This window comes from Mus caroli, unplaced genomic scaffold (genome assembly GCF_978045245.1).
Source record: "Mus caroli unplaced genomic scaffold, Mus_caroli_1 scaffold_3, whole genome shotgun sequence".
NCBI classification, from domain to species: Eukaryota; Metazoa; Chordata; class Mammalia; order Rodentia; family Muridae; genus Mus; species Mus caroli.
The window spans coordinates 67,396,582-67,422,546 of record NW_028227258.1 but is presented as its reverse complement, the minus strand read 5'-3'; the positions used below and the strand labels follow the sequence as shown (position 1 = coordinate 67,422,546).

Here is a 25,965-nt window from a genome sequence, read left to right as displayed (position 1 = left end):
GTTTGATGTTGGCTACTGGTTTGCTGTATACTTTTACTATGTTTAGGTATGGGCCTTGAATTCCTGATCTTTCCAAAAATTTTACCATGAAGGGTGTTGAATTTTGTCAAATGCTTTCTCAGCATATAATGAGATGATCATGTGGGTTTTTTTTTCCTTTGAGTTTGTTTATTCAGTGGATTATGTTGGTGAATCTCCATATATTGAAGCATAACTGCATCCATTGGATGAAGTCTTTTAGATCAAGGTGGATGATGTTCTTTCTGATGTGTTCTTAGATTTGGTTTTTGAGAATTTTTTTGAGTATTTTTTCAGTAATGATCATATCTGAAATTGGTCTGAAGTTCTCTTTCTTTGTTGGGTCTTTGTGTGGTTTTGGTGTGAGCATAACTGTGCTTTTATGGAATGAATTGGGTAGTGTTTCTTCTATTTCTATTTTTGGAATAGTTTGAAGACTATTGGTATTAGGTCTTCTTTGATGGCCTGATAAAATTCTGCCTCAGACCCATCTGGGTCTGGGCTTTTTTTTGGATGGGAGACTTTTAATGTCTATTTCCTTTTCTTTAGGGGTTATGGGATTGATTAGATGGTTTGCAGGAGGAACAAGCCACAGTCAGACACAGCAAGACTAGCTAACACCACAGATAACCAGATGGCAGTAGAAATACAACACTATATAAAGGAGAGTGTTTAAATTTTTGCAAGCTCTTACAAAGTTGGATAAAATAGCCAAAACGAATTACCATAGACCTAAGATTCAATAAACACACAAACACAACGGCAGTTACAACACAAGTTGCCAACATCATAGAAGGGGCAATTTCGAAGAAATTGAAACTAAAAATAAAGTGTATTATAATTGTAACCAACAGGATGAAGAGTAAATAACCTCTAGTTCTTCTTTTCAGATCAACTTTAACCTCCAATCTACCTCCAGTAGAAATGTCAGAGGACATGGAAGCCCAGAACTGGGGCTACACACATATCAGTGTTAAGGAATTCTGCTATGTGTGGACCATTAGGAACTTTTCACCTTGCATAGATGGAACTAGGAGAATGATTACGAGCCCAGTCTTCTCTTTAGAGGCCAATGATGAAGTGACATGGTGTTTGAGAGTATACCCAAATGGGGTCGATGAAATAAGTGAAAGTTACATGTCAGTTTTCCTGGAGTTGCTCAGCTGTCGAAAGAGCCCAGTTTGGGCAAAGTACGAGTTCTGGGTCACAACTTCCCAAGGAGAGAAATATCAATGTATGAAGAGCTTCAATGTCGCTAGGTTTCGAAAAAACCAATACAGGGGATTCAAAAAGTTCATCCTTGGAGATTTCCTCATCTCTCATCCACGTCGGTTTCTCCCTGAAAACAAGCTCACCCTCTGCTGCAAGGTGAGCATAGTAGGAGCTGTCTTTGGCATGCCTGGACAGAACATAACACCTGCAATCAAGGATCCAAGGCACCTGTTGACAGATGACCTAGGAGAACTGTGGGAGAATTCCCTGTTTTCAGACTGCTGCCTGTTGGTAGCTGGCCATGAATTCAGGGCTCACAAGGCCATCCTAGCAGCTCGCTCTCCAGTTTTCAGAGCCATGTTTGAACATGAAATGGAGGAGAGACTAGCAAACCCCACTGAGATCCATGACCTGGATCCCAAAGTGTTTAAGGAGATGATGGGCTTCATTTATACTGGGAATGCACCAAACCTCCAAAGCCACTCCATGGCCACTGATGTGCTGACAGCTGCATACAAGTATGGCCTGGAAGGCCTGAAGGTCCTGTGTGAGGATGCTCTCTGCAGGAACCTCTCTGTGGAGAATGCTGCACACACTCTCATCCTGGCTGACCTCCACAACACACAGCAACTGAAGACTCAGGCCCTGGATTTCATTGCACTTCATGCTTCTGAGGTCTCAGAGACCTCAGACTGGAAGTCAATGATGGAGTCCCATCCCCATTTGGTGGCTGAAGCAGTCCACTCCCTGGGTCCGGCACAGTGTTTCTTGGAGCCTTCACTCAAACACCTAAAATGAGTTTAAGTGATGGACAGCTATGACCAACATCTGTCTTCCAATAGCATAACCACTGTTGTTACCACTGATTTCTGGTTAGAGTACAGTATTGCTGGAACATTTATAGTGAACCTTGGAAAAGGCAGCATTGTGGCTCAGCATTTAAAATAGCTGTTGTATGTTAAAATGGTGGGTGGGGGTTAGGCAGCACTGGAGTCTGGGACAGTCTCCTTGACATCTACTCTGTTAATGTTCTAGTTTGATTTTTGTCTGGTATTTAGGAAACTGGGATTTAATTTAGGTGCTGTCCCTAAGGACAGACAAACCTGAGTTTCTTCAGAGACACCTGTCTGCATTTGGACTATGTAGAAGAGATGCCTGGGGCCCAGAGCAAAGGATAAATCAAGCACAAATTTTAACTCATTGGAGAAGGAAAAGACAATGAAGACTTTTTATTTTTTAAAGATTCAGTTTGTGGGTGCGTAGCTGTAGAAGCAGTTACAGTTCACTCAGAGAACTCTGGTTCAGTTCTCAGCACACAGGAGAGTTTTTCAGCCACCTATTAACTTGTGATCCAGAGTATCTGAGGCCCTCATCTGGTCTCCATTGCTACAAACAGCTCTCTAGACAAAACTTTAACCAAATAAAATATAATATGAATAAAACTTTTGAAAACAGTTTGTGGATTCTAGAGATGTTTATGTTCAGAGAAGTCACATGTAGTTTAATTAGTCCTGCTCAGCTCTGGATGTTTGTGCAGACCTCTCACTGTGCTACACTGTCAATACAAAGTGCATTACTTTCATGTTACCAAGTTTGACTGCCAGTTCTTATATATGAATGTATGATGGTGCAGCTTTTAATACTTCCAGATATTAAATCCTATCTTTTATAAGTCTATTTCTAGAACAGAAGTTATGTAATATATTACCCCAATTTAGGGGTATCTATAGAGACCTATTTTCCTAGATTGGTTCATGCCATTGTAAGACCCCCTTTTGGGGACCCCCACTCTAGCCTTGGGAGAGAGAGAGAACCCAAAATACACGAGAATCCTTTCTTGTTGTAAACACATGAGGCAGTTTAATGACAGAGCTCCGGGTCGAAAAGTATTTCACACAGGAGGCAGTGGATTCGACCCCAAGGCTCGAAAACTAGGGGTTCTTATGGGGTAAAGGGCTTAGGGGTGTGGAATTCAGTATAGCAACACACAATTGGCTTATTCAAACATCAGCAGAAAAATTACATGTACGTGCAGGGTGTCAGAGTTCTGTGAGTTGTTGACACAGTTCAGATAGCCCTGTTATGTCTTCACGTTCTTCTTTATCTTTAAGGTTAAGCTGTTCCCAGGAATGTTTTAACTACTGGGCATACCCAGGTTTTTCTTTTTTTCTCAGCCCCAGGCAGCCTCTATGCTCACAAAAATCCAGCAATTTCTGGGTACTTTATATGACTTACAGGTCTTGAAATTTCATCTTTCACCATGTATTGGTGTCTAGAATGACCCCAACTTTGATCACTTAGTTTTCCTTTCCTTTTTCTTTCCATAGCAGTTGGGCATAGACTCTTCTGTCTAACCTTTCTCTGATTTTTCAGTTTCTCTGCACACTTGGGCTTCTTGATACAAACTAATTTTATCTTCAGTTTTGGGGATTAAAGGTGTATACTAAAGGTATGTATATCTGTATTACAGCCAGAGAGATTAAAGATCTGTGCAAAAATCTGAGTCACTCTACAACTAAAAACAGGTTTCGTTTTTTTTTTTTTTTTTCAGCAAGCAACACAATTTTGGGGTTTACAGTATGATCAAATATGCTATAACAGCTTCATTTTGGGGCAGATGTATCAGGCTCCTTCTAAGTGTTTTGGGAATGAACCGATCAAAGAAAATCATGGCAATCCGGATCTCAGATTGAGCACCCTCTGGAATTCCTTGACCATTGCCCTCTTCCTTGCCCTGAGGGGCTCAGAGACCCCAGTATCTCAAAGTGTACTCTCTGGAATTTCTATGGTGCCTCCATGAAAGTTTTAGGGTGTTCTTCTGAGAATTCTTCTTGAGCATGAATTTATTTTATTGTATTATATTGTATGAAATTTCCTTTTAGATATTACATCCCAACATCAATTTTCCCTTACTCCTTTCCTCCAAGTAGCTTCCCCCCAAGACTCCTTCTTCTATGTCTACTCCTTTGCTTCTTTTCAGAAGATAGCAGACCTGCCGAAGATGTCAACCTTACGTAACAAGTTACAATAATATTGACACTTGCCCTCATACTAAGGCAGGACAAAGCAACGCAGTAGGAGGAAAGGGGTCCCAAAAGTAGGCAAAAGATTCAGAGAATTATAGCGGGTAAATATAAAAAGTAATCCACAATATGTCTGGCCACTTGCTTTCAACCGAGATCTCACCTGCCCCCATGGTTTCTGCTGCAAACTGGCTGCCAAGCTGCCCAGATCTTCCCAGTCTAATTGCCTCCTTTGGGTAGCCAGCAGAAAGCCAGCTGCTGCTTGCTCAAGTCCCTGTAACCCAGTAAAATAAAACTCCAGAGGCCTGTAATTTATCAGTCACATTTATAACTCTAAATCATCAACCCCTAAAATGATTACACAAAGAATTCAAAAGTCAATTGATATAAGGACAAGCTGCATACCTAGATAGGGCAAATGTATGCCAAATTACTCAATTGCCCTTCAACGATATCCATAGCTACCTGTGGCTCTTTCAGACCACGTGGTTATGGTTCATCTTCTTCCTTCATCTTGTCTCCATCCTCTGTCTTGTTTCTTCCTTTCCCTGTCTCTGTTTCTACCCTTTCTAAAATTTTCACTCTACTCCCTCCTCCCACTTCCCAATCACAGCTTCTAGCCTTATATAACTAAGAATTCACCTGACTACACCTGATTATGTGTACTCTTAAGGAAGCAGAACATATAAACAGCAGTCTACAAGAGACAGGCCCTCCTCCCACTGTTAGGAATCCCCCCAGAACACTAAGCTGCTCAACTATAACATACATATATGTGTTATATGAACACACACACACAAACACAGACACACATTCATTGATGCAGAGGTCCAAGAGTCTTCACCCATTTGTGCTCCCTGATTGTTTGTTTAGTCTCTGGGATCCTCCATGGGACCAGTTTAGGTTGACTAGTTTAGGTTAGTTGATTTTTTGAGCCCTGTATTTGTATTATCATTGACACTTCTGCCTTCTAAAATCCTACCTCCCCTTCTTTTGCAGGATTCTTTGATTCTGCCTAATACTTGGTGTAGTTTATTTCATCTGCTCCCGTATTTTGATAGATGACGTTTCTCTGGTGACAATTATTCTTTTAGGCTCCTGTCTAAAAATATAGCAGAGAATCACTAGGAATTGCTCCATTGACTTTCTTTTCCAGTTGTATTTGTTTCTGAATCTTTTCAGTTTCATGAGATCCTATGTATTATTTGTTGATTTCAGTGACTACACTGTCTGTCAATGTTCTGTTCTGGAAGTTGTCTCCTTTGACAATGAGTTCAAGCCTGTTTCTCACTTTCTCTTCTATGAGGTTCATTGTACTTGGTTTTATCTTGAGGTCTTTGATACATTTTGAGTTGAGTTTTGTGCAGGGTGATAGATATTTATATACTTTCATTTTGTGCATGCAGTCATCCAGTTTGACCAGCTTCTTTTGTTCAAGAGGTTGTCTGTTTTGCATTGTGTAATTTTGGCTTTTTTTTTAATCAGTTTTTAATATTGGTGTTGGTTTACGTATGGATCTTCAATTTGATTCCATTGATCATTGAGTCTGTTTTTATGACAATGCCATGCTTTTTCTGTTAATATAGTTTTATACCTTGAGATCTGGAATGGTGAGAGCTCCTGAAGGCCTTTTATTGTTTGACTTTGGTTTAACTCCCCTGGGTTTTCCTGTGTTTCCTTCTGAAGGTGAGAATTGTCCTTTAACAAATTGGAAGAATTGCATTGGATTTTGGTGGAAATTGCATTGAATCTGTAGATTGCTTGTGGTAGTATGGCCATTTTCAATTCTGTTCATTCTAGTGATTCATGAATATGGGATATCTTTCTATCTTCTGAGATTTTCAATTTGTTTCGTCCAAGACTTGAAGCTTTTATCATATAAGACTTCCACTTGTTTGGTCAGAGTTAGCACAAGGTATTGTATATTGCTTGAGACCATTGTGAAAGGTGCTGTATCCATCATTTCATTCTCAGTCTGTTTGTCCTTTCTATAAACATGGGCTGTTGAGGTTGTTTGTTTCACTGTAGTTAATCTTGTATTCAGCTACTTTGTTGAAAGTGTTTTTCTGCTGTAGGAGTTCTCTAGTAGAATTTTAGGGTCACCTATATATCCTATCCTATCATCTGCAAATAACATTTGACTTCTTCCTTTTCAATCTCTTTTCCCTTGGTCTCCTTCACTTTCCTTAGTTCTACATAAGACTTTATATATTGTATTAAGTAGATATGGAGGAAGTCCACAATCTTGTCTTCATCCTGATTTTACTGGAATTATTCTGAATTTTTCACCATTTAAGTTGATACTGTCAAACCAAAAAAGAAAAGGCGATCTTCCTTCCTGTGTACCTACCATATCATCATCTGATTGACAGTGAATATCTGTCATTTTATACACACACAGACAAGCACAAGCAAACTGACTCATATATGTGTTTGTGTAAAGTAAATACACATATATGAAAAATTCATGATACTTGAGAAAAAACAATATCCAAATTAAAAATGGGCTATAGTAGTAAACAGAGAACTCACAATAGGGAAATATTCAAATGGCTGAAAATCACTTAAAGAAATTTCCAACATTCTTATATATTAGGGAAATGCAAGTCAAAGTACTTTGAAATTCCATCTTACATCAATCAGAATGTCTAAGATCAGTTACACTAGTAACAGCTCATCCTGACCAGGATGTGGAAAAATAGGAACACTTCTCCATTGCTGGTTGGAATGAACATTTTTACAACTACTGTGTAAATTACTGTGGTAATTCCTCAGAAAGATAGGAATCAGTTTACCTCAGGACCCACATATATCACTGCTGGGCATATATCCAAAGGATGCTTCTCTCTAGCACAGAGATCTTGATCAACCATATTTATTGTTTCCTTATTCCTCATGGCCAGAAATTAGAAACCTGACTAAATATAATGTGGTACATTCTTAAAATGGTGTGTTACTCAGCTATTAAAAATAATAATAATAAAAAAGGGAGGAAACGCTCTTCCGGCCGGACCAGCACCGGGGTAGCTAGAGCACAGGGTCGGCTGACACCCGCCAGCTACCCACGACCCCCGCCACAGGATTTTGAGACTGCTGGTGAGTGGAACACAGCTTCTACTCCAATCCAATTGCGCGCGGGACCTGAGACTGCATTAGTTAGGGAAGCAGAAAACCAGCCTGAGTAGGACCACAGGCCTCTTCCGGCCGGACCAGCATAGGGGTAGCTAGAGCGCAGGGTTGGCTGACACCCGCCAGCTACCCAAGACCCCCGCCACAGGATTTTGAGACTGCTGGTGAGTGGAACACAGCTTCTGCTCCAGTCCAATCACGCGGGACCTGAGACTGCTTTGGTTGAGGAGGCAGAAACCCGGCCTGAGTAGGGCCACAAGCCTCTCCAATCAGAAAAGCGCCTGGGTAGCTAGGGCGCAGGGTCGGCTGACACCCGCCAGCTACCCACGACCGCCGCCACAGGATTTTGAGACTGCTGGTGAGTGGAACACAGCTTTTGCTCCAGTCCAATCACGCGGGACATGAGACTGCTTTGGTTGGGGAGGCAGAAATCCGGCCTGAGTAGGGCCACAAGCCTCTCCGGTCAGAAAAGCGTCAGGGTAGCTAGGGCGCAGGGTAGGCTGACACTCACCAACTACCCACAACGCCCGCCACAGGATTTTAAGACTTCTGGTGATTGGAACACAGCTTCTGCTCCAATCCAATTGCGCACGGGACCTGAGACTGCATTAGTTAAGGAAGCAGAAAACCAGCCTGAGTAGGACCACAGGCCTCTTCCGGCCGGACCAGCACTGGGGTAGCTAGAGCGCAGGGTCAGCTGACACCCGCCAGCTACCCACGACCCCCGCCACAGGATTTTGAGACTGCTGGTGAGTGGAACACAGCTTCTGCTCCAATCTTTAATCAGTGACAACGACAACAACTAACCCCAGAGATTACCAGATGGCGAAAGGTAAACGTAATAATCTTACTAACAGAAACCAAGAATACTCACCATCGTCAGAACCCAGCACACCCACTTCGCCCAGTCCAGGGCACCCCAACACACCGGAAAAGCTAGACACGGATCTAAAAGCATATCTCATGATGATGGTAGAGGACTTCAAGAAGGACTTTAATAACACACTTAAAAAAATACAAAGGAACACTGGTAAACAGGTAGAAGACAGTAAAGAGGAAGCACAAAAATCCCTTAAAGAATTGCAGGAGAACACTGCTAAAGAGTAACAATTCCTTATAGAAAAACAGGATAACCTAATCAAACAGGTAGAAGTCCTTAATGAAAAACAGGAAAACACATCCAAACAGATGATGGAAATGAACAAAACCATACTAGACCTAAAAAGTGAAGTAGACACAATAAAGAAAACGCAAAATGAGGCAACACTGGATATAGAAACCCTAGGAAAGAAATCTGGAACCATAGATACCAGCATCAGCAACAGAATACAAGAGATGGAAGAGACAATCTCAGGTGCAGAAGATTCCATAGAGAACATCTGCACAACAATCAAGGAAAATGTAAAATGCAAACAGATCCTACCTCAAAACATGCAAGAAATACAGGACACAATGAGAAGACCAAACCTACGGATAATAGAAGTGGATGAGAATGAAGATTTTCAACTCAAAGGACCAGCAAACATCTTCAACAAAATTATAGAAGAAAACTTCCCAAATCTAAAGAAAGAGATGCCCATGAACATACAAGAAGACAAAGAACTCCAAAGAGACTGGACCAGAAAAGAAATACCTCCCGACACATAATAATCACAACAACAAATGCTCTAAATAAAGATAGAATACTAAAAGCAGTAAGAGAAAAAGGCCAAGTAACATATAAAGGCAAGCCTATCAGAATTACACCAGATTTCTCACCAGAGACTATGAAAGCCAGAAGTTCCTGGACAGATGTTATACAGACACTAAAAGAACACAAACTCCAGCCCAGGCTACTATACCCAGCCAAACTCTCAATTAACATAGATGGAGAAAACAAAGCATTCCATGACAAAACCAAATTCACACATTATCTCTCCACGAATCCAGCCCTTCAAAGGATAATAACAGAAAAAAACCAATACAAGGACAGGAACCACGCCCTAGAAACAACAAGAAGGTAATCCCTCAACAAACCTAACAGAAGACAGCCACAAGAACAGAATGCCAACTATAACAACAAAAATAACAGGAAACAACAATTACTTTTCCTTAATATCTCTTAATATCAATGGACTCAACTCCCCAATAAAAAGATATAGACTAACAAACTGGCTACACAAACAAGACCCAACATTTTGCTGCTTACAGGAAACTCATCTCAGAGAAAAAGATAGACACTACCTCAGAATGAAAGGCTGGAAAACAATTATCCAAGCAAATGGTATGAAGAAACAAGCTGGAGTAGCCATTCTAATATCTGATAAGATTGACTTCCAACCCAAAGTCATCAAAAAAGACAGGGAGGGGCACTTCATACTCATCAAAGGTAAAATCCTCCAAGAGGAACTATCAATCCTGAATATCTATGCTCCAAATACAAAGGCAGCCACATTCATTAAAGAAACTTTAGTAAATCTCAAAGCACACATTGCACCTCATACAATAATAGTGGGAGACTTCAACACACCACTTTCACCAATGGACAGATCATGGAAACAGAAACTAAACAGGGACACAGTGAAACTAACAGAAGTTATGAATCAAATGGATCTGGCAGATATCTACAGAACATTCTATCCTAAAACAAAAGGATATACCTTCTTTTCAGCACCTCATGGTACCTTCTCCAAAATTGACCACATTATTGGTCACAAAACAGGCCTCAACAGATACAAAAATATTGAAATTGTCCCATGCATCCTATCAGATCACCATGGACTAAGGCTGATCTTCATAACAAAATAAATAATAGAAAGCCAACCTTCACATGGAAACTGAACAACACTCTTCTCAATGATACCTTGGTCAAGGAAGGAATAAAGAAAGAAATTAAGGACTTTTTAGAGTTCAATGAAAATGAATCCACAACATACCCAAACTTATGGGACGCAATGAAAGCATTTCTAAGAGGAAAACTCATAGCTCTGAGTGCCTCCAAAAGGAAACTAGAGAGAGCACACATTAGCAGCTTGACAACACACCTAAAAGCACTAGAACAAAAGGAAGCAAATTCACCCAAGAGGAGTAGACAGCAGGAAATAATCAAACTCAGGGGCGAAATCAACCAAGTGGAAACAAGAAAAACTATTCAAAGAATCAACCAATCAAGGAGCTGGTTCTTTGAGAAAATCAACAAGATAGGTAAACCCTTATCCAGACTCACTAGAGGGCACAGGGAAAGCATCCTAATTAACAAAATCAGAAATGAAAAAGGAGACATAACAACAGATCCTGAAGACATCCAAAACACCATCAGATCCTTCTACCAAAGGCTATACTCGACAAAACTGGAGAACCTGGATGAAATGGAGAAGTTCCTAGACAGATACCAGGTACCAAAGTTGAATCAAGATCAGGTTAATGATCTAAACAGCCCTATATCCCCCAAAGAAATAGAAGCAGTCATTAATAGTCTCCCAACTAAAAAAAGCCCAGGACCAGATGGGTTTAGTACAGAGTTCTATCAGACCTTCAAAGAAGGTCTAATTCCAGTTCTTCACAAACTATTCCACAAAATAGAAACAGAAGGTACTCTACCCAACTCATTCTATGAAGCCACAATTACTCTGATACCTGAACCACAAAAAGACCCAACAAAGATAGAAAACTTCAGACCAATATCCCTTATGAATATTGATGCAAAAATCCTCAATAAACTTCTTGCTAACCGAATCCAAGAACACGTCAAAACAATCATCCATCCTGACCAAGTAGGTTTCATCCCAGGGATGCAGGGATGGTTCAATATACGGAAATCCATCAACGTAATCCAGTATATAAACAAACTCAAAGACAAAAACCACATGGTCAACTCGTTAGATGCAGGAAAAGCATTTGACAAGATCCAACACCCATTCATGATAAAAGTCTTGGAAAGATCAGGAATTCAAGGCCCATACCTAAACATGATAAAAGCAATCTACAGCAAACCAGTAGCCAACATCAAAGTAAATGGTCAGAAGCTTGAAGCAATCCCTCTAAAATCAGGGACTAGACAAGGCTGTCCACTTTCTCCATACCTATTCAACATTGTACTTGAAGTCCTAGCCAGAGCAATTCGACAACAAAAGGAGATCAAAGGGATACAAATTGGAAAAGATGAAGTCAAAATATCACTTTTTGCAGATGATATGATAGTATATATAAGTGACCCTAAAAATTCCACCAGAGAACTCCTAAGCCTGATAAACAGCTTCGGTGAAGTAGCTGGATATAAAATTAACTCAAACAAATCAATGGCCTTTCTCTACACAAAGAATAAACAGGCTGAGAAAGAAATTAGGGAAACAACACCCTTCTCAATAGTCACAAATAATATAAAATATCTTGGCGTGACTCTAACTAAGGAAGTGAAAGATCTGTATAATAAAAACTTCAAGTCTCTGAAGAAAGAAATTATAGAAGATCTCAGAAGATGGAAAGATCTCTCATGCTCATGGATTGGCAGGATCAACATTGTAAAAATGGCTATCTTGCCAAAAGCAATCTACAGATTCAATGCAATCCCCATCAAAATTCCAAATCAATTCTTCAACGAATTAGAAAGTGCAATCTGCAAATTCATCTGGAATAACAAAAAACCTAGGATAGCAAAAACTATTCTCAAGGATAAAAGAACCTCTGGTGGAATCACCATGCCGGACCTAAAGCTTTACTACAGAACAATTGTGATAAAAACTTCATGGTACTGGTATAGTGACAGACAAATAGACCAATGGAATAGAATTGAAGACCCAGAAATGAACCCACACACCTATGGTCACTTGATCTTCGACAAGGGAGCTAAAAACATCCAGTGGAAGAAAGACAGCATTTTCAACAAATGGTGCTGGCACAACTGGTTGTTAACATGTAGAAGAATGCGAATCGATCCATTCCTATCTCCTTGTACTAAGGTCAAGTCTAAGTGGATCAAGGAACTTCACATAAAACCAGAGACACTGAAACTTATAGAGGAGAAAGTGGGGAAAAGCCTTGAAGATATGGGCACAGGGGAAAAATTCTTGAATAGAACAGTAATTGCTTGCGCTGTAAGATCGAGAATTGACAAGTGGGACCTCATGAAACTGCAAAGCTTCTGTAAGGCTAAAGACACCATCAATAAGACAAAAAAACCACCAACAGATTGGGAAAAGATCTTCACCTATCCTAAATCAGATAAGGGACTAATATCCAATATATATAAGGAACTCAAGAAGGTGGAATCCAGAAAGTCAAATAACCCCATTAAAAAATGGGGCTCAGAACTGAACAAAGAATTCTCACCTGAGGAATACCTAATGGCAGAGAAGCACCTGAAAAAATGTTCAACATCCTTAATCATCAGGGAAACGCAAATCAAAACAACCCTGAGATTCCACCTCACACCAGTCAGAATGGCTAAGATCAAATATTCAGGTGACAGCAGATGCTGGGGAGGATGTGGAGAAAGAGGAACACTCCTCCATTGTTGGTGGGATTGCAAGCTTGTACAACCACTCTGGAAATCAGTCTGGCGGTTCCTCAGAAAATTGGACATAGTACTACCGGAGGGTCCCACAATACTCTCCTGGGCATATATCCCGAAGATGTCCCAACCGGTAAAATGGACACATGCTCCACTATGTTCATAGCGGCCCTATTTATAATAGCCAGAGAACCCAGATGTCCCTCAACAGAGGAATGGATACAGAAATTATGGTACATTTACACAATGGAGTACTACTCCGCTATTAAAAAGAATGAATTTATGAAATTCCTAGCCAAATGGATGGACCTGGAGGGCATCATCTTGAGTGAAGTAACACAATCACAAAAGAACTCACACAATATGTATTCACTGATAAGTGGATATTAGCCCAAAACTTAGGACACCCAAGATATAAGATACAATTTGCTAAACGCATGAAACTCAAGAAGAATGAAGACCAAAGTGTGGACACTGTGCCCCTTCTTAGAATTGGGAACAAAACACCCAGGGAAGGAGTTACAGAGACAAAGTTCGTAGCTGTGATGAAAGGATGGACCATTTAGAGACTGCCGTATCCAGGGATCCATCCCATAAGCAGCTTCTAAACGCTGACACCATTGCATACACTAGCAAGATTTTGCTGAAAGGACCCAAATATAGCTGTCTCTTGTGAGACGATGCCAGGGCCTAGCAAACACAGGAGTGTATGTTCACAGTCAGCTATTGGATGTATCACAGGGCTCCCAATGGAGAAGCTAGAGAAAGTACCCAAGGAGCTAAAGGGATCTGCAACCCTATTGTTGGAACAACATGATGTACTAACCAGAACCCCGGAGCTCTTGTCTCTAGCTGCATATGTATCGAAAGATGGCCTAGTCAGCCATCACTGGAAAGAGAGGCCCATTGGACTTGCAAACTTTATATGCCCCAATATAGGGGAATGCCAGGGCCAAAAGAATGGGAATGGGTGGGTCGGGAAGTGGGGGGGGCGCTATGGGGGACTTTTGGGATAGGATTGGAAATGTAACTGAGGAAAATATGTAATAAAAATATTAAAAATTAAAAAAAAACTCAATAAATCAACTTCTAAAATAGAAAAGATAAAAAGGGAGGAAACAAGGCTTAGGCTAACGCAATAAGCTACAATCTAATCATGGATCTGATGCTTTGAGATGGTCCACCCCACATTGTACCCTATCTACCATCTCCTGGAGGTCATGGAGGAACCAAGTACATATGTAGTAGAGGCTCACTTTGTTTGGCCTCAGTGGAAAAGGAGTGACTAATCTTGGAGAGACTTAATGACTCATGGAGGGAAGTGCTGTGGGGCACCCTCTCAGAGGCAGAGGGGATGTGGAAGGACTAAAGAAATCTGAGAGGGTTACTGGGATAGGGCAACATTTGGGATGCAAATTAATAAAATAAATAATGAAAAAACAAGAAGCCAGAATACAGAGAAAAGAGAGAAGGTAGGTTTTCCAGGAGAGTTTTTCAGAGACAGGAAGAAGATAGAACAATGGAGACACAGGTATAGAAAGACAGAATGATTCAGAGAGCCAGAAAGATCCAGAAGAGTAGAACAGATTGTCAAAAATTAGTATGAGGCCAAGCAGAGCATTTCAGGAAAAACAGAAACAATACAGATTGAATCGGTGACCTGGAGAGGAGCCTTAAATCAACCAACTAGTGCTCAGAATGAACTAGGAAGGAGTGAGCTTATTCAGATATAATTTTCAGATGCTGAAAATATTCTAAGGGTTGAATAGATTTAACAGAAACTCAACGCTTCTAGTTCTAGGCCAAGGTTGACATGTGGAGGCAGAAAGCCTCAGAAATGTTAATAAATATAGGTGAATAATAGTTAGTGTTACAACAAACATGTTAGAAAGTCAACTGCTAGATCATCTCTAGAGGAAAGTCTGGTCAAGGCATCTTCAGTTTAGATACCAGTGTCCAGAGACTGTGAAAAATGTGATTCTAGGTGTTTGAGAACTGGGATCTGAGTCTCTGGTCCTTCCCACCAAGTTCTTAAAACAACCTGATGAAGAGTCACTGCTGTTAATAATAGCAATAAGTCCAAGGAAGGAATCAGAAATCAAAACCAATTGATTTATCCTGATGAATGAGCAGCACTGAAGCCAGAAATACAGGAGATCTGGGAGTATCTGAGCTAATTGAATCACTGTAGTTGTTTCTGTGTCCTCTAGACTATAGGTGTAAGACATGAAAAACTGGAGATATGAGAGATGTAGGCAGAATTTTACACTTCATTGTACATAAGGGCAGTAATAACAAATCTTTGATATCTCTTCAATATATGCTGCAGCCCTTGGAAAGCAGTAAAATCTCTCCCCTTACAGGACTAGCAGAGAAAGCAGGGCAGTCCAAGTCTGTAAAGGACAGAACTCATCAGGGGAGAATGCAGAGTTAAGAGGTGAATCCTGCAAATTAAAGTGATTGAATTGAGAAGCATTTAGGATATTCCTAAACCAGACCCTTAAGTGGCTCTGAAAAAGGAATTCTAATTATGATTTCCTGAGGTGAAGTACAAGACCACTACCCAAATTGGGTGGAGTCATCACAAGGTTGGTGGTTCTGATTAGAATAACACGAAGGAAAGAAGAAAGGCATCTTCATAGTTTGGGGGCTCTGATTCCTGCCTACCATATAGGAGCTCTTCCTCATTCCCTCCAGTTTGTGAACACTCAGACTTCTGACATGTTAAGGAAAACACTTCTTCCCTGATCATTTTTATAGCAAATATCAGTGTAAGACAAGCACAAGGGTAAATAAACAATCTCTGTGCAGAGATTGACATGATCACTTTAATTATGGAAGACTGACCCTAGCAAGCAAAGTAAACTGTTGATGGCTATTCTTCCTGTGTTACTACCTGTGGACTTAAGGACCATGCAAAAATTGATGGCATACCTTTAATTTTTTTTTTTTTTTTTTTTTGCTTAAGTAAAAGTAGATAAATCCAGTTCAAATACAGACTCCAGGTAGAAACACACACCTTTAATCTGAGTTTAGAGGCAGGAAAACACACACCTTTAATCCAGCTTTGAGACTAGGAGACACACCTTCAACTGGGCCACACCTTCTGTTCTAAGCCTATATAAGCACATGGAAGAAGGACGCTCTGTCCTTGTCTGCTTGCTCTCATAAGAGCAAGTCCATTTCTTCACAGGTATTGGAGCCCACATCTTCAGAATTCCAGCATCTACTGAAGAACACCTGAGACTTCAAACCTTGTGGACCAAGTAAGTACTGGCTTTAGCCATTGATGGATTAACTGGATCTGATCCTATAAGTTTTTCTCACATATCCACTTCCTATTATTATAAAGGAATTAATTCTGTGTGTTCTCTATGTGACCCTGACTAATACAATGTATTTGAATGTGAATGTGTAACATTTTCCAAGCTCATCCAAAGTTCTATATAATAATTGCTGTGCTTTATATGTTTGTTAGAACCAAATATGGTAGAGTGGGTGGTGTACTTTGGCAGGCCCATGCTGAAGCATCCCTTCCGCCTGTGGTATCAGCCACAGTGTCTAATAGAGTTTATTGTACAGTTTGGTTTAGTACAGGTTTTCTCTAGAATACAGTTTATTTAGAGCACTGGAAGGGGAGTTGACTAGGGATGAGAAGAGAATAGAGGCAGAGAAAGAGGGGGGAGAATAAGTAAGAGAAAAAAGAAGTGGAGAATCAGGCTAGGAACATGTGGAATAAATGGGGGAAAGAGGAAGGGGAGAGAGGGAGAAAGTGGTTACAGAGTCAGGGAGAATAAGAGAGAATAAAAGTGCAAGGAGGGGGTAAATAAACTGTTTTATAATGAATCAGACATACCTGGCTATTGACAGGTAACTGTTGATTGGAGCTTAGAAAGAATGATAACATTCTTTCATTTTGGATTAATTTAAAATAAAAGGTAACACTAGGCAGAGACAATTGTGGAGCACGAATAGGGTCAGTCATTATCTTTAGTTACTTCCTGCTGACTTTGGGATGATGAGTCTTTGGGAAACCAAAGAAAATATGGATGGAGATGTTGGCCCAGTCTTAGGAGAGTTTACTGATTCCTTGTTATCCGGGGTCTGTGGAACCATCTGTAGGTAAATAGAGGATATCCAGTTGAAGCATCTGTGTCTGTGAGAGTAGACTGGAGCATTGGGTTGCTTCTCTGGATCTGTCATGGAAGTGGATTTTGAGTAAAGTCCTGGACCTGACAAGATGCTGAATCATTGTGTGTGTGTTGGTAGTAGTAAAAGTAGTAGTAGGAGGAGGACGAGGAAGACGAGGAGGAGAAGAAAATAATACATATGTAGTAGAGAATGAAGTTATGTATATATTTTGGGAGAAAAGAAGTACATTTTTCTTAGGAGTACATTTGAAACCCTTAGGTCTTGGTGGTTGAGGTGAGGGGAGTCCCAATGCTAGGGAACAGGAGAGGAATCCCATTTTCTAGAATAGGTTGCAAGTGGGAACATAGATTATTAATTGGCAGGTTTAATTATCAAAATGGTGTCTGTTTGGTCCATGAGAGGTAGATCTCATTGTGTTTCTTGGAGCTTATAAGTTTACAAAAGAGATAAATTTGTAACAGCATGAAGAGTTTTTAAGATGAGTTTAGGGAAGACAAAAACCTTTTCTGGAGCAGAAAGAGCAAGAAGGTCTTTTTCTTCTGTCTAGGAAACTTAAAAAAAAAAAAAGGTTTAATGAGAAGCCTTTTGAAATCTGTATTGAAAGGACAGTTAATGGAAACTGGAAAATTTGATGATCTTGTGAATATGATAATTGATCCTATCGTTTAGCATGAGAATCACCTTAAGTCTATAGTTAAAAGGCAACCAAAGGGCAGTGGTGGCACACACCTTTTAACCCAGCACGTGGGAGGCAGAGGCAGGTGGATTTCTGAGTTCCAGGCCAACCTGGTCTACCGAGTGAGTTCCAGGACAGCCAGGTCTACACAGAGAAACCCTGTCTCAAAATAACCAAAAAAAAAAAAAAAAAAAAAAGAAAGAAAGACAACCAAAGGAAACTCATATTTGTACCTATGACAGCTGGTAGTATAGATTTAGCATGAGAAACACTTAAAGGCTATAGGTTAAAGACAATAAAAAAAAACTCAAAATTTACTCTTGTGATTATAAGAGTTGGGATATATACTGGAATGTTTTATTAGGGTTAGGCTAATTTATAAGTACTCTATTGATTAAAGTTAGGACAGTAGTTTAACAAGGGAAGGAAAATGATAATTAAGTTTAGGAAAGGAAATAACAGAAGGTTATGTCTGTGGAAGGTTACATCTGAACTTGTGTATCCTTTATATTGAAGCTGGAGAGTAAAGAAAAACTGTCTATGATAAGAGATCAGGTAGTCTTAAGTAGTTAGCAAATTGACTAATGAGCTAATAAGATGGTAAATTACCTTGGTAAGGAGCTAGAGGTTTGTTTTCTAGCTGTGGTTAGCTCAGCTCTCAATGTAGTTAGAAATTTGGGAAAAATAAATTATAATCTAGATGTCATTAATTAAAATGACAGATTCATCAATAGTCAACTATGTAGAAAGTTTTCTGAGGTCCCTGCATTCTCCATCACAACTCAGGCAGATTTTGGGTGTCCATTAAGCCCAGAAAACAAGAAGCAATTTTCTTGTGGAATAGGAACTAGGGGAAAAGACTCAGCTTGTCCTAGGCAATATGAGAGATTTAACTCTCTGGGAATCCTCAGTTTGATATTGTAGGCTGAGTCCAGGCACCCTCAAGGCAATGGAGCTCTGTAACTCGTGGTTATCATAACACAATCTATGCAGTCTTGTCACTATGCCTACATCTTCTGGGAGACCTTGGTGGGGTTAGGTGAGGTTGTAACGGTTTTGCTTTGGGTGGGGTGTGTCCTCTGTCCTAATAAGCTTAAACATAAGGCAGTGATCATTAACCTTTTTTACTATTGTAAATCTTTAAATTAATATTAAAAGTTATTATTTACCAAGGCAGGATAGAAGTAGGAGACCCTATGTCAGGATGTTCTAAGGTGAGGAGGCAGTGAGGTAGGAATTGCCTATAACAAAGATTATGGTTGGTTATTGGACTGTCATTAACTAAGATGGCACTGAAGCTACAGCCATTCATGTGACCTCCCTTGGCTAAAATGGCAATGAAGCAATAGCATAGAAGAACCTTATCTGCCCACAGAAAAGATGGCAGACACTCACAAATTTGCCCCAAACCAAGATGGTGCTGAATCTACAGTTCTGCCTGGAGGAATGTCACATGTTTGTTATATCTTGGAATGGCAAAGATAATTGTTTATCAGCAGATAAAAACATATAAAATGACAAACATATAGAGATAAATGGACATATTTTGTTTGGACAAAAGGTTACTGCTTTCTCCATAGTCAGTTTTTTGTTTTTTTTGTTTTTTTTTGTTTTTTTTACTGTAGCCAGACCAGTGGGTCTGATCTACACATGGAGCAGGTCAGCTGTTACACCTGGTTTAGAGCTGATGCAGAACAGAATGGAAAGTAATCAGAGTTGAGAGTAGTGGTGGTGGGTAGGCCACAGGAGCACAGAAGCATAGGCAGAACTCAAACTGGTATGAGCAGGACACAAGTGCTGCAAGGAAAAGAGAGCAAGCACCTTGGGAGGGGCAGGGAGTAAGAGGCAGGGCCTGCAGCTGTGCTCTGTCTGCCTGCAATTCTAGCAAGCATGTTTGGGCCCCGTGGTTTTGGGTAGGGCAGAGAGCAAGCATGAAAGGGGGAAACTACAGAAGAAGCTAGAGGCAGCCACAGAGGCAATGTCTGAATCAAAAGGGGGAACACTGTTTCTCAGTGGTTATCATACCCCAATCCAGGCAGTCTTTCACTGTGCCTGTATGCAGGAGGGAGAGCAAAGAATAAAGTGGCAAGAGATGGAGGTGGTGGGAGGGGACCCTGCATAGAAACCTTTCGATTTTTCTGGATGGCTGGTGAGAGAATTGTATAATATATATAAGTGTCCTTAAACAGCAATGTAGAGTCATTGCTTAGTGGATATTGGGGCCAAATGTAGCCTGTGAATTCAGAAGCCTTAAAGAGAGGGAGGCATCTCAGTAAGGATCCTGGGAGTGGCTGCAAAGGCATATCCTTTCTGGGTGAGAGTGGCAGTTATTAATTTCCCCTACCAGCATCCTGAGGATAAGTTAACTAAAACAACAGGAGGGACAGATCACCAAGACCTCAAGTAGTCAATTGGGGTCTGAGATCAGGCCAGTACCTGAGTGAGCAGAGAGGTAAATAATGGTTTAAACAGGCCTGGGGTTTCTCAGCAGTAAGAAAAGTGAAAGACACAGAGGAGAGAGGAAATGTCACTCAAGAAAAAAGTCCTAAAATGAGGAGTCAGCAAGGAGGACAATCATAAAGACTGGGACTGTCTCCATCCACAAAGACCACACAGGGTGGCTGTGAGCTCAATATCCCTCCCTTGGGACAAGGTGACATTCACACTGACCAGTGTGGGAGAGGGAGCTTACCCATTTGCTGGTGTTTGGATGGAGAGTTCTATCCAGCAATGTGTGGAAGCAGAAGATGTTAACTTGCAAGTTTTTAAATCTGTATCACAATATCAATGTTGTGTTTTTACAAATGAATCCCAGGACATGTTTGCTAGAGCAAGGTATGGTGAGGTAGGGAGTGGTACCCTGGTGGGCCAGTGCTGAGGCATCCTTCCCCCTCAGATAACAGCCATATAACAGGATTAGTAGAGATAAAAGTTTATTTATAGCATGGGAAGTGGAGTTGAGTATGGATGAGAAGACAGGAGAGGCAGAGGAAGACAGAAAAAGAAGACAGAGAAAGAGAGAGGGAGAGAGAAAGAGGATCTAAGAGAAATTCAAAATAAAATCTAAAGTGACCTATAATTTTATTCAACAGGAAGAAGAGTAAAGAACTTCTACTTCTTCTTCTCAGACCAACTTTAACCTCCACAAATCCTCCAGCAGAAATGTCAGAGGACATGGAATTCGAGAACTGGGGCTCCACACAGAGCAGTGTTGAGAAATTCTGCTATAAATGGACCATTAGCAACTTTTCATTTTGCATGGGGGGAATTCAGAGAAGGATTACAAGCCCAGTGTTCTCATCAGAGGAGAATAAGGAAGTGGCATGGTGTTTGAGGGTATACCCAAAGGGGGTTGATAAAGAAAGCAAAGATTACCTGTCAGTTTACATAGTTTTGCTCAGCCATCTGCAGAGCCCCGTTTGGGCAAAGTTAAAGTTCTGGATCATAAATTCCCAAGGAGAGAAATATCAAAAAACAAAGAGCCCCACTGTCGAATGCTTTCTGACATATGAACAGAGTGGATTCAAAAAGTTTCTCCTTCGAGATCTCCTCCTCTCCCATCAGAATTGCCTTCTACCTGAAGATCAGCTCACCATCTGCTGCAAGGTGACCATAGTAGGACGCACATATAACATGCCTAGACAAAACATAACACCTGCAATCAAGGATCCAAGGCACATGTTGACAGATGACCTAGGAGAGCTATGGGAGAATTCCCTCTTCACAGATTGCTGTCTGTTGGTAGCTGGCCATGAATTCAGGGCTCACAAGGCCATCCTAGCAGCTCGCTCTCCAGTTTTCAGAGCCATGTTTGAACATGAAATGAAGGGGAGTCTAAAGACCCCTATTAAGATCCATAACCTGAATCCCCAAGTCTTCAAGGAGATGATGGGTTTCATCTACACGGGGAAGGCACCACACCTCCACAGCCACTCCATGGCCTGTGATGTGCTGGCAGCTGCTGACAAGTATGGCCTGGTGAGCCTGAAGGTCCTGTGTGAGGATGCCCTCTGCAGGAACCTCTCTGTGAAGAATGCTGCACACACTCTCATCCTGGCTGACCTGCACAGCACAGAGAAGCTGAAGACTCAGGCCCTTGATTTCATTGCCTTTTATGCCTCTGAGGTCTGTGAGACCTCAGAGTGGAAGTCAATGGTGGAGTCTCATCCCCACTTGGTGGCTGAAGCATTCCAGTCCCTGGCTTCTGCACAGTGTTCTTTCTTGGAGCCGAAAGTGATCTCAGGATCTAACCAGCTATGATTTACATCTTTCTTCCAACAGCAACAACAACTAGTGTTTTTACCAATGACTTCTGGTTAGACTATGGTATTGGGGAAGAATTTACATTGAATCTGGGGAAAGGCATCATGGTGGATGAGGATTTAAATCACCTGGAAAATGGTTAAATAGTGGGTGTAGGAAGGGCAGCACTGCAGTCTGGGACATTCTACCTGACATCTACACTTTTGATATTCTTGTGTGATTCTTGCCTAATGTCTTGCAAACTGAATAATTTAGGTGCTGGCCCTAAGCATGGGCCAACTGAGTTTCTTTGAAGAAATCTATCTACAGTGGACTGAGCAGAACAGATGACCATAGTCAGAGGAAAGGAGAAATCAAACATGAGTGTTTACACATCAGAGAAGGAAAAACAGTGTAGAGTTTCTTTTGAAAGACTCATTTGTGGGAACTCAGCTGTAAAAGCAATTACTGCTCTCTCGGAGAACTCTGTTTAACTTCCCAGCACACACAGAGGAGTTTTCAGCCACCTGTAACTGGTTATTCAGAGGATCTGACGCCCTCTTCTGGTCTCCATAGCCACAAACATTTCTGTAGACAAATCTTTAAGCAAATAATTTTTAATATGAATAAAACTTTTGAAATCATTCTGGATTCCAGAGATGTTTATGTTAAGATAAGTGACGTGTAGTCTAAGTAGCCAAGCTGAGCTGTGGATGTTTGTACAGAACCCTTGCTGTCCCACCAGTAGTAGAAACTCATTGTCCTTTTTCTTGGAATTTAATGGTGGCAAATTAGAACTCCACCATCACGCTCTTATGACAACTAAGAAGTGCAGGCCAAATTGGAGGGAGTCTACTCCTTCTGGGAGAAGTGTTTGTGGGTCAACACATGCAAAAATGTTTCATCTATTTTGAAAACATTTGAAGGGATTGATTCATTACACATGTATATAACCTCATCTAGTGGTTTTCAAATTCATATATATATATATATATATATATATATATATATATATATTATGTATTTTCCTCAATTACATTTCCAATGCTATCCCAAAAGTCCCCCATACCCTCCCCCAAACTCCCCTACCCATCCATTACCACTTTTTTGCACTGGTGTTCCCCTGTACTGGGGCATATAAAGTTTGCATGCCCAATGGGCCTCTCTTTCCAGTGATGGCCTACTTACGCCATCTTTTGATACATATGCAGCTAGAGTCAAGAGCTCCAGGGTACTGGTTAGTTCATAATTTTGTTGCACCTACAGGGTTGCAGATCTCTTTAGCTCCTTGGATACTTTCTCTAGCTTCTCCATTGGGGGCCCTGTGATCCATCCAATAGCTGACAATGAGTATCCACTTATGTATTTGCTAGGCCCTGGCCTAGTCTCACAAGAGACAGCTATATCAGGGTCCTTTCAGCAAATGCTTGCTAGTGTATGCAATGGTGTCATCGTTTGGAGGCTAATTGTAGGATTGATTCCTGGATATGGCAGTCTCTAGATGGTCCATCCTTTTGTCTCAGTTCCAAACTTTGTCTCTGTAACTCCTTCCATGGAAGATTGCTTCCAATTCTAAGAAAGGGCAAAGTGTCCACACTTTGGTCTTCATTCTTCTTCAGTTTCATGTGTTTTACAAATTGTCTCTTATATCTCGGGTATACTAAGTTTCTGGGCTAATATCCACTTATCACTGAGTACATATTATTTGAGTTCTTTTGTGATTGTGTTACCTCACTCAGGATGATGCCCTCCAGGTCCAACCATTTGCCTAGGAATTTCATAAATTCATTCTTTTTAATAGCTGAGTAGTACTCCATTGTGTAAATGTACCACATTTTTGTATCCATTCCTCTGTTGAGGGGCATCTGGGTTCTTTCCAGCTTCTGGCTATTATAAATAAGGCTGCTATGAACATAGTGGAGCATGTGTCCTTCTTACTGGTTCGACAGCATCTGGATATATGCCCAGGAAAGTTATTGCGGGATCCTCTGGTAGTACTATGTCCATTTTTCTGAGGAACCTCCAGACTGATTTCCAGAGTGCTTGTACAAGCTTGTAATCCCACCAACAATGGAGGAGTGTTTCTCTTTCTCCACATCCTTGCCAGCATCTGCTGTCACCTGAATTTTTGATCTTAGCCATTCTGACTGGTGTGAGATGGAATCACAGGGTTGTTTTGATTTCCATTTCTCTGATGATTAAGGATGCTGGGACTTCTTAAAAGAGTTTTTCATGTTGTGAACAACCAGAACCATTAAAGTACTTTCTGGCTACCTCATAATTGTAATGTTGCTTCTGTTATGAATCATACTGTAAATAGCTGATATACAGTATATCTGACATTCAACCCTTATGAATGGATCATTAGACTGAGAAAGGGATGGGGAGTCACAGTTTAAGTACCATGGCTGCAGGCCATGCCTGCCAGCATACCAGGTAGACTTCTGCTTACAGATCTTCTCTTACATCAGTTCCCACAGACCCAATCCCACTATCTCAACTCCACCTCTGTAGTGTACCACCTGGTGGAGTTTTCATTGCCCATTCTTCCCATATCGTGTGGACCACACAGATCTTCTCCTTTGAATCTCTCTCCTCCTACTCTTTGCTCTGTCCCAGACCCCAAGCCATCCTTGCCCCCATGCTAACAAAAGTGCCAGTCTGTGTGTAGTAACAGAATTCTAAAGGCAGACCCACATCTCTCTCTTTGATCCCCCACTTACAATTTCCCCATTCTCTTTCCCAGATGTATAGCAGGAAATCTGCTTGCTTTTTCTTTCCTGTAAAGCGCCAACCCAGGAGGATCACAAAATCTTCTTCCCTACTCTTCCTTTACAAAAGCTAGCCCATTATCTCAGCCTTCAAATGCAGCAGGCATTTCACTAAGAACACAGCAAAAGAAGAGAGCAGGGAAACACTTATGGAATTATTCCCTCCTCCATGCCAACTTCAATCGCCTACGTTCAAATGTCACTACTGAACAGGGCAGGTTCTAAAAGCACTAAGGTGGAGCCTTATTAACTATAGGGTGCCCAAATTTAAGGGCAGTGAGCTGTGCAGTAGCCTGGAATATACAAGACTCTACCCTAGCTTGCAGAACCACAGGATTGCCTAACTCTGGGCTACATTAAGGTACCTGAAGTGAGTCTTGGCAATGTTCTAATATTTATAGTGTTTTGTTTTGTTTTATATTTTGTTGTTTTATTGTTATTTCATAGAAGCCTGTGACCAAACCAGCTCACTCAGTCAATAGGTTCTCCAGTTCAGGAATGAGGATTAAAAAGAAAAACAGACATTTAAACAACATTGTAGCATGACCCCAGCCCGTTCTGAGACTGAGGTGGGTTTATTTTTTCCCAGTCTGCTTTTATACCATTTTAATTACATGTAAGTAATAAGGTCAGTTCAAGGTTAAGGAATAAGCAAGACAGTAAACACAAATAGTAGAGGAACAAGCAAGGCAATAAACAAAATCCCATGATCATCCTGATCACTGTTTCTAAGGGCTTATCAGGATTACCAAGATATCTGAGCCTACTTCCCTGTCCTAGCCCTAAATCACATTCTTGCCTGAAGCCTACTTCCTTGTTCTAGCCTAAAATTGGATTCCTGCCTGAGCTTAATATCAGATTTCTGCCTGAATCCCATTTCCTTGTCCTTGACCAATGTCAGATTCCCAACAAACAGCCCCCAAAGCTTTCCACAAGCCTGTCCTTTTCTGAAAGACAGAAAGGGAGTGGATCTATATGGGAGAGAAAGTAGGAAGGAACTAGAAGTAGAGGGAGAGGAACTGTATTCAGATTTTACAGTATTGGAAAATATTCTATGTTTAATAAAAAAGAGAAAAGGGGCAGGGGAAAAACAGATATTTGAGAACTTTCAGAATGAGATTAAAAAGTGTTGCTAAGTATCCCCCCTCTGCTTCTGTTTTAATGTAATGTCTTTAGGGACATTAATATTCATTAATATTAGCAGTAACATTGTATAAAAACACATTTTAACAAAAATCAGAGTAAATTAAAGTA

General features: G+C 40.8%; 2 protein-coding genes across 2 annotated transcripts; both read left to right on the top strand.

The window, feature by feature from the left end:
* The first annotated feature begins 942 nt into the window (after positions 1 to 942).
* Positions 943 to 2,028, top strand: LOC147005542 (TD and POZ domain-containing protein 5-like). Its single transcript, XM_085835287.1, has one exon. The coding sequence runs from the start codon at positions 943 to 945 to the stop codon at positions 2,026 to 2,028; it is 1,086 nt and encodes a 361-aa protein (XP_085691413.1).
* Positions 2,029 to 20,860: 18,832 nt separating this feature from the next.
* On the top strand, positions 20,861 to 21,958 carry LOC147005541 (TD and POZ domain-containing protein 1-like). The gene has a single exon (XM_085835286.1). It carries the CDS (start codon positions 20,861 to 20,863, stop codon positions 21,956 to 21,958), a length of 1,098 nt encoding a protein of 365 aa, XP_085691412.1.
* The last annotated feature ends 4,007 nt before the right edge of the window (positions 21,959 to 25,965 follow it).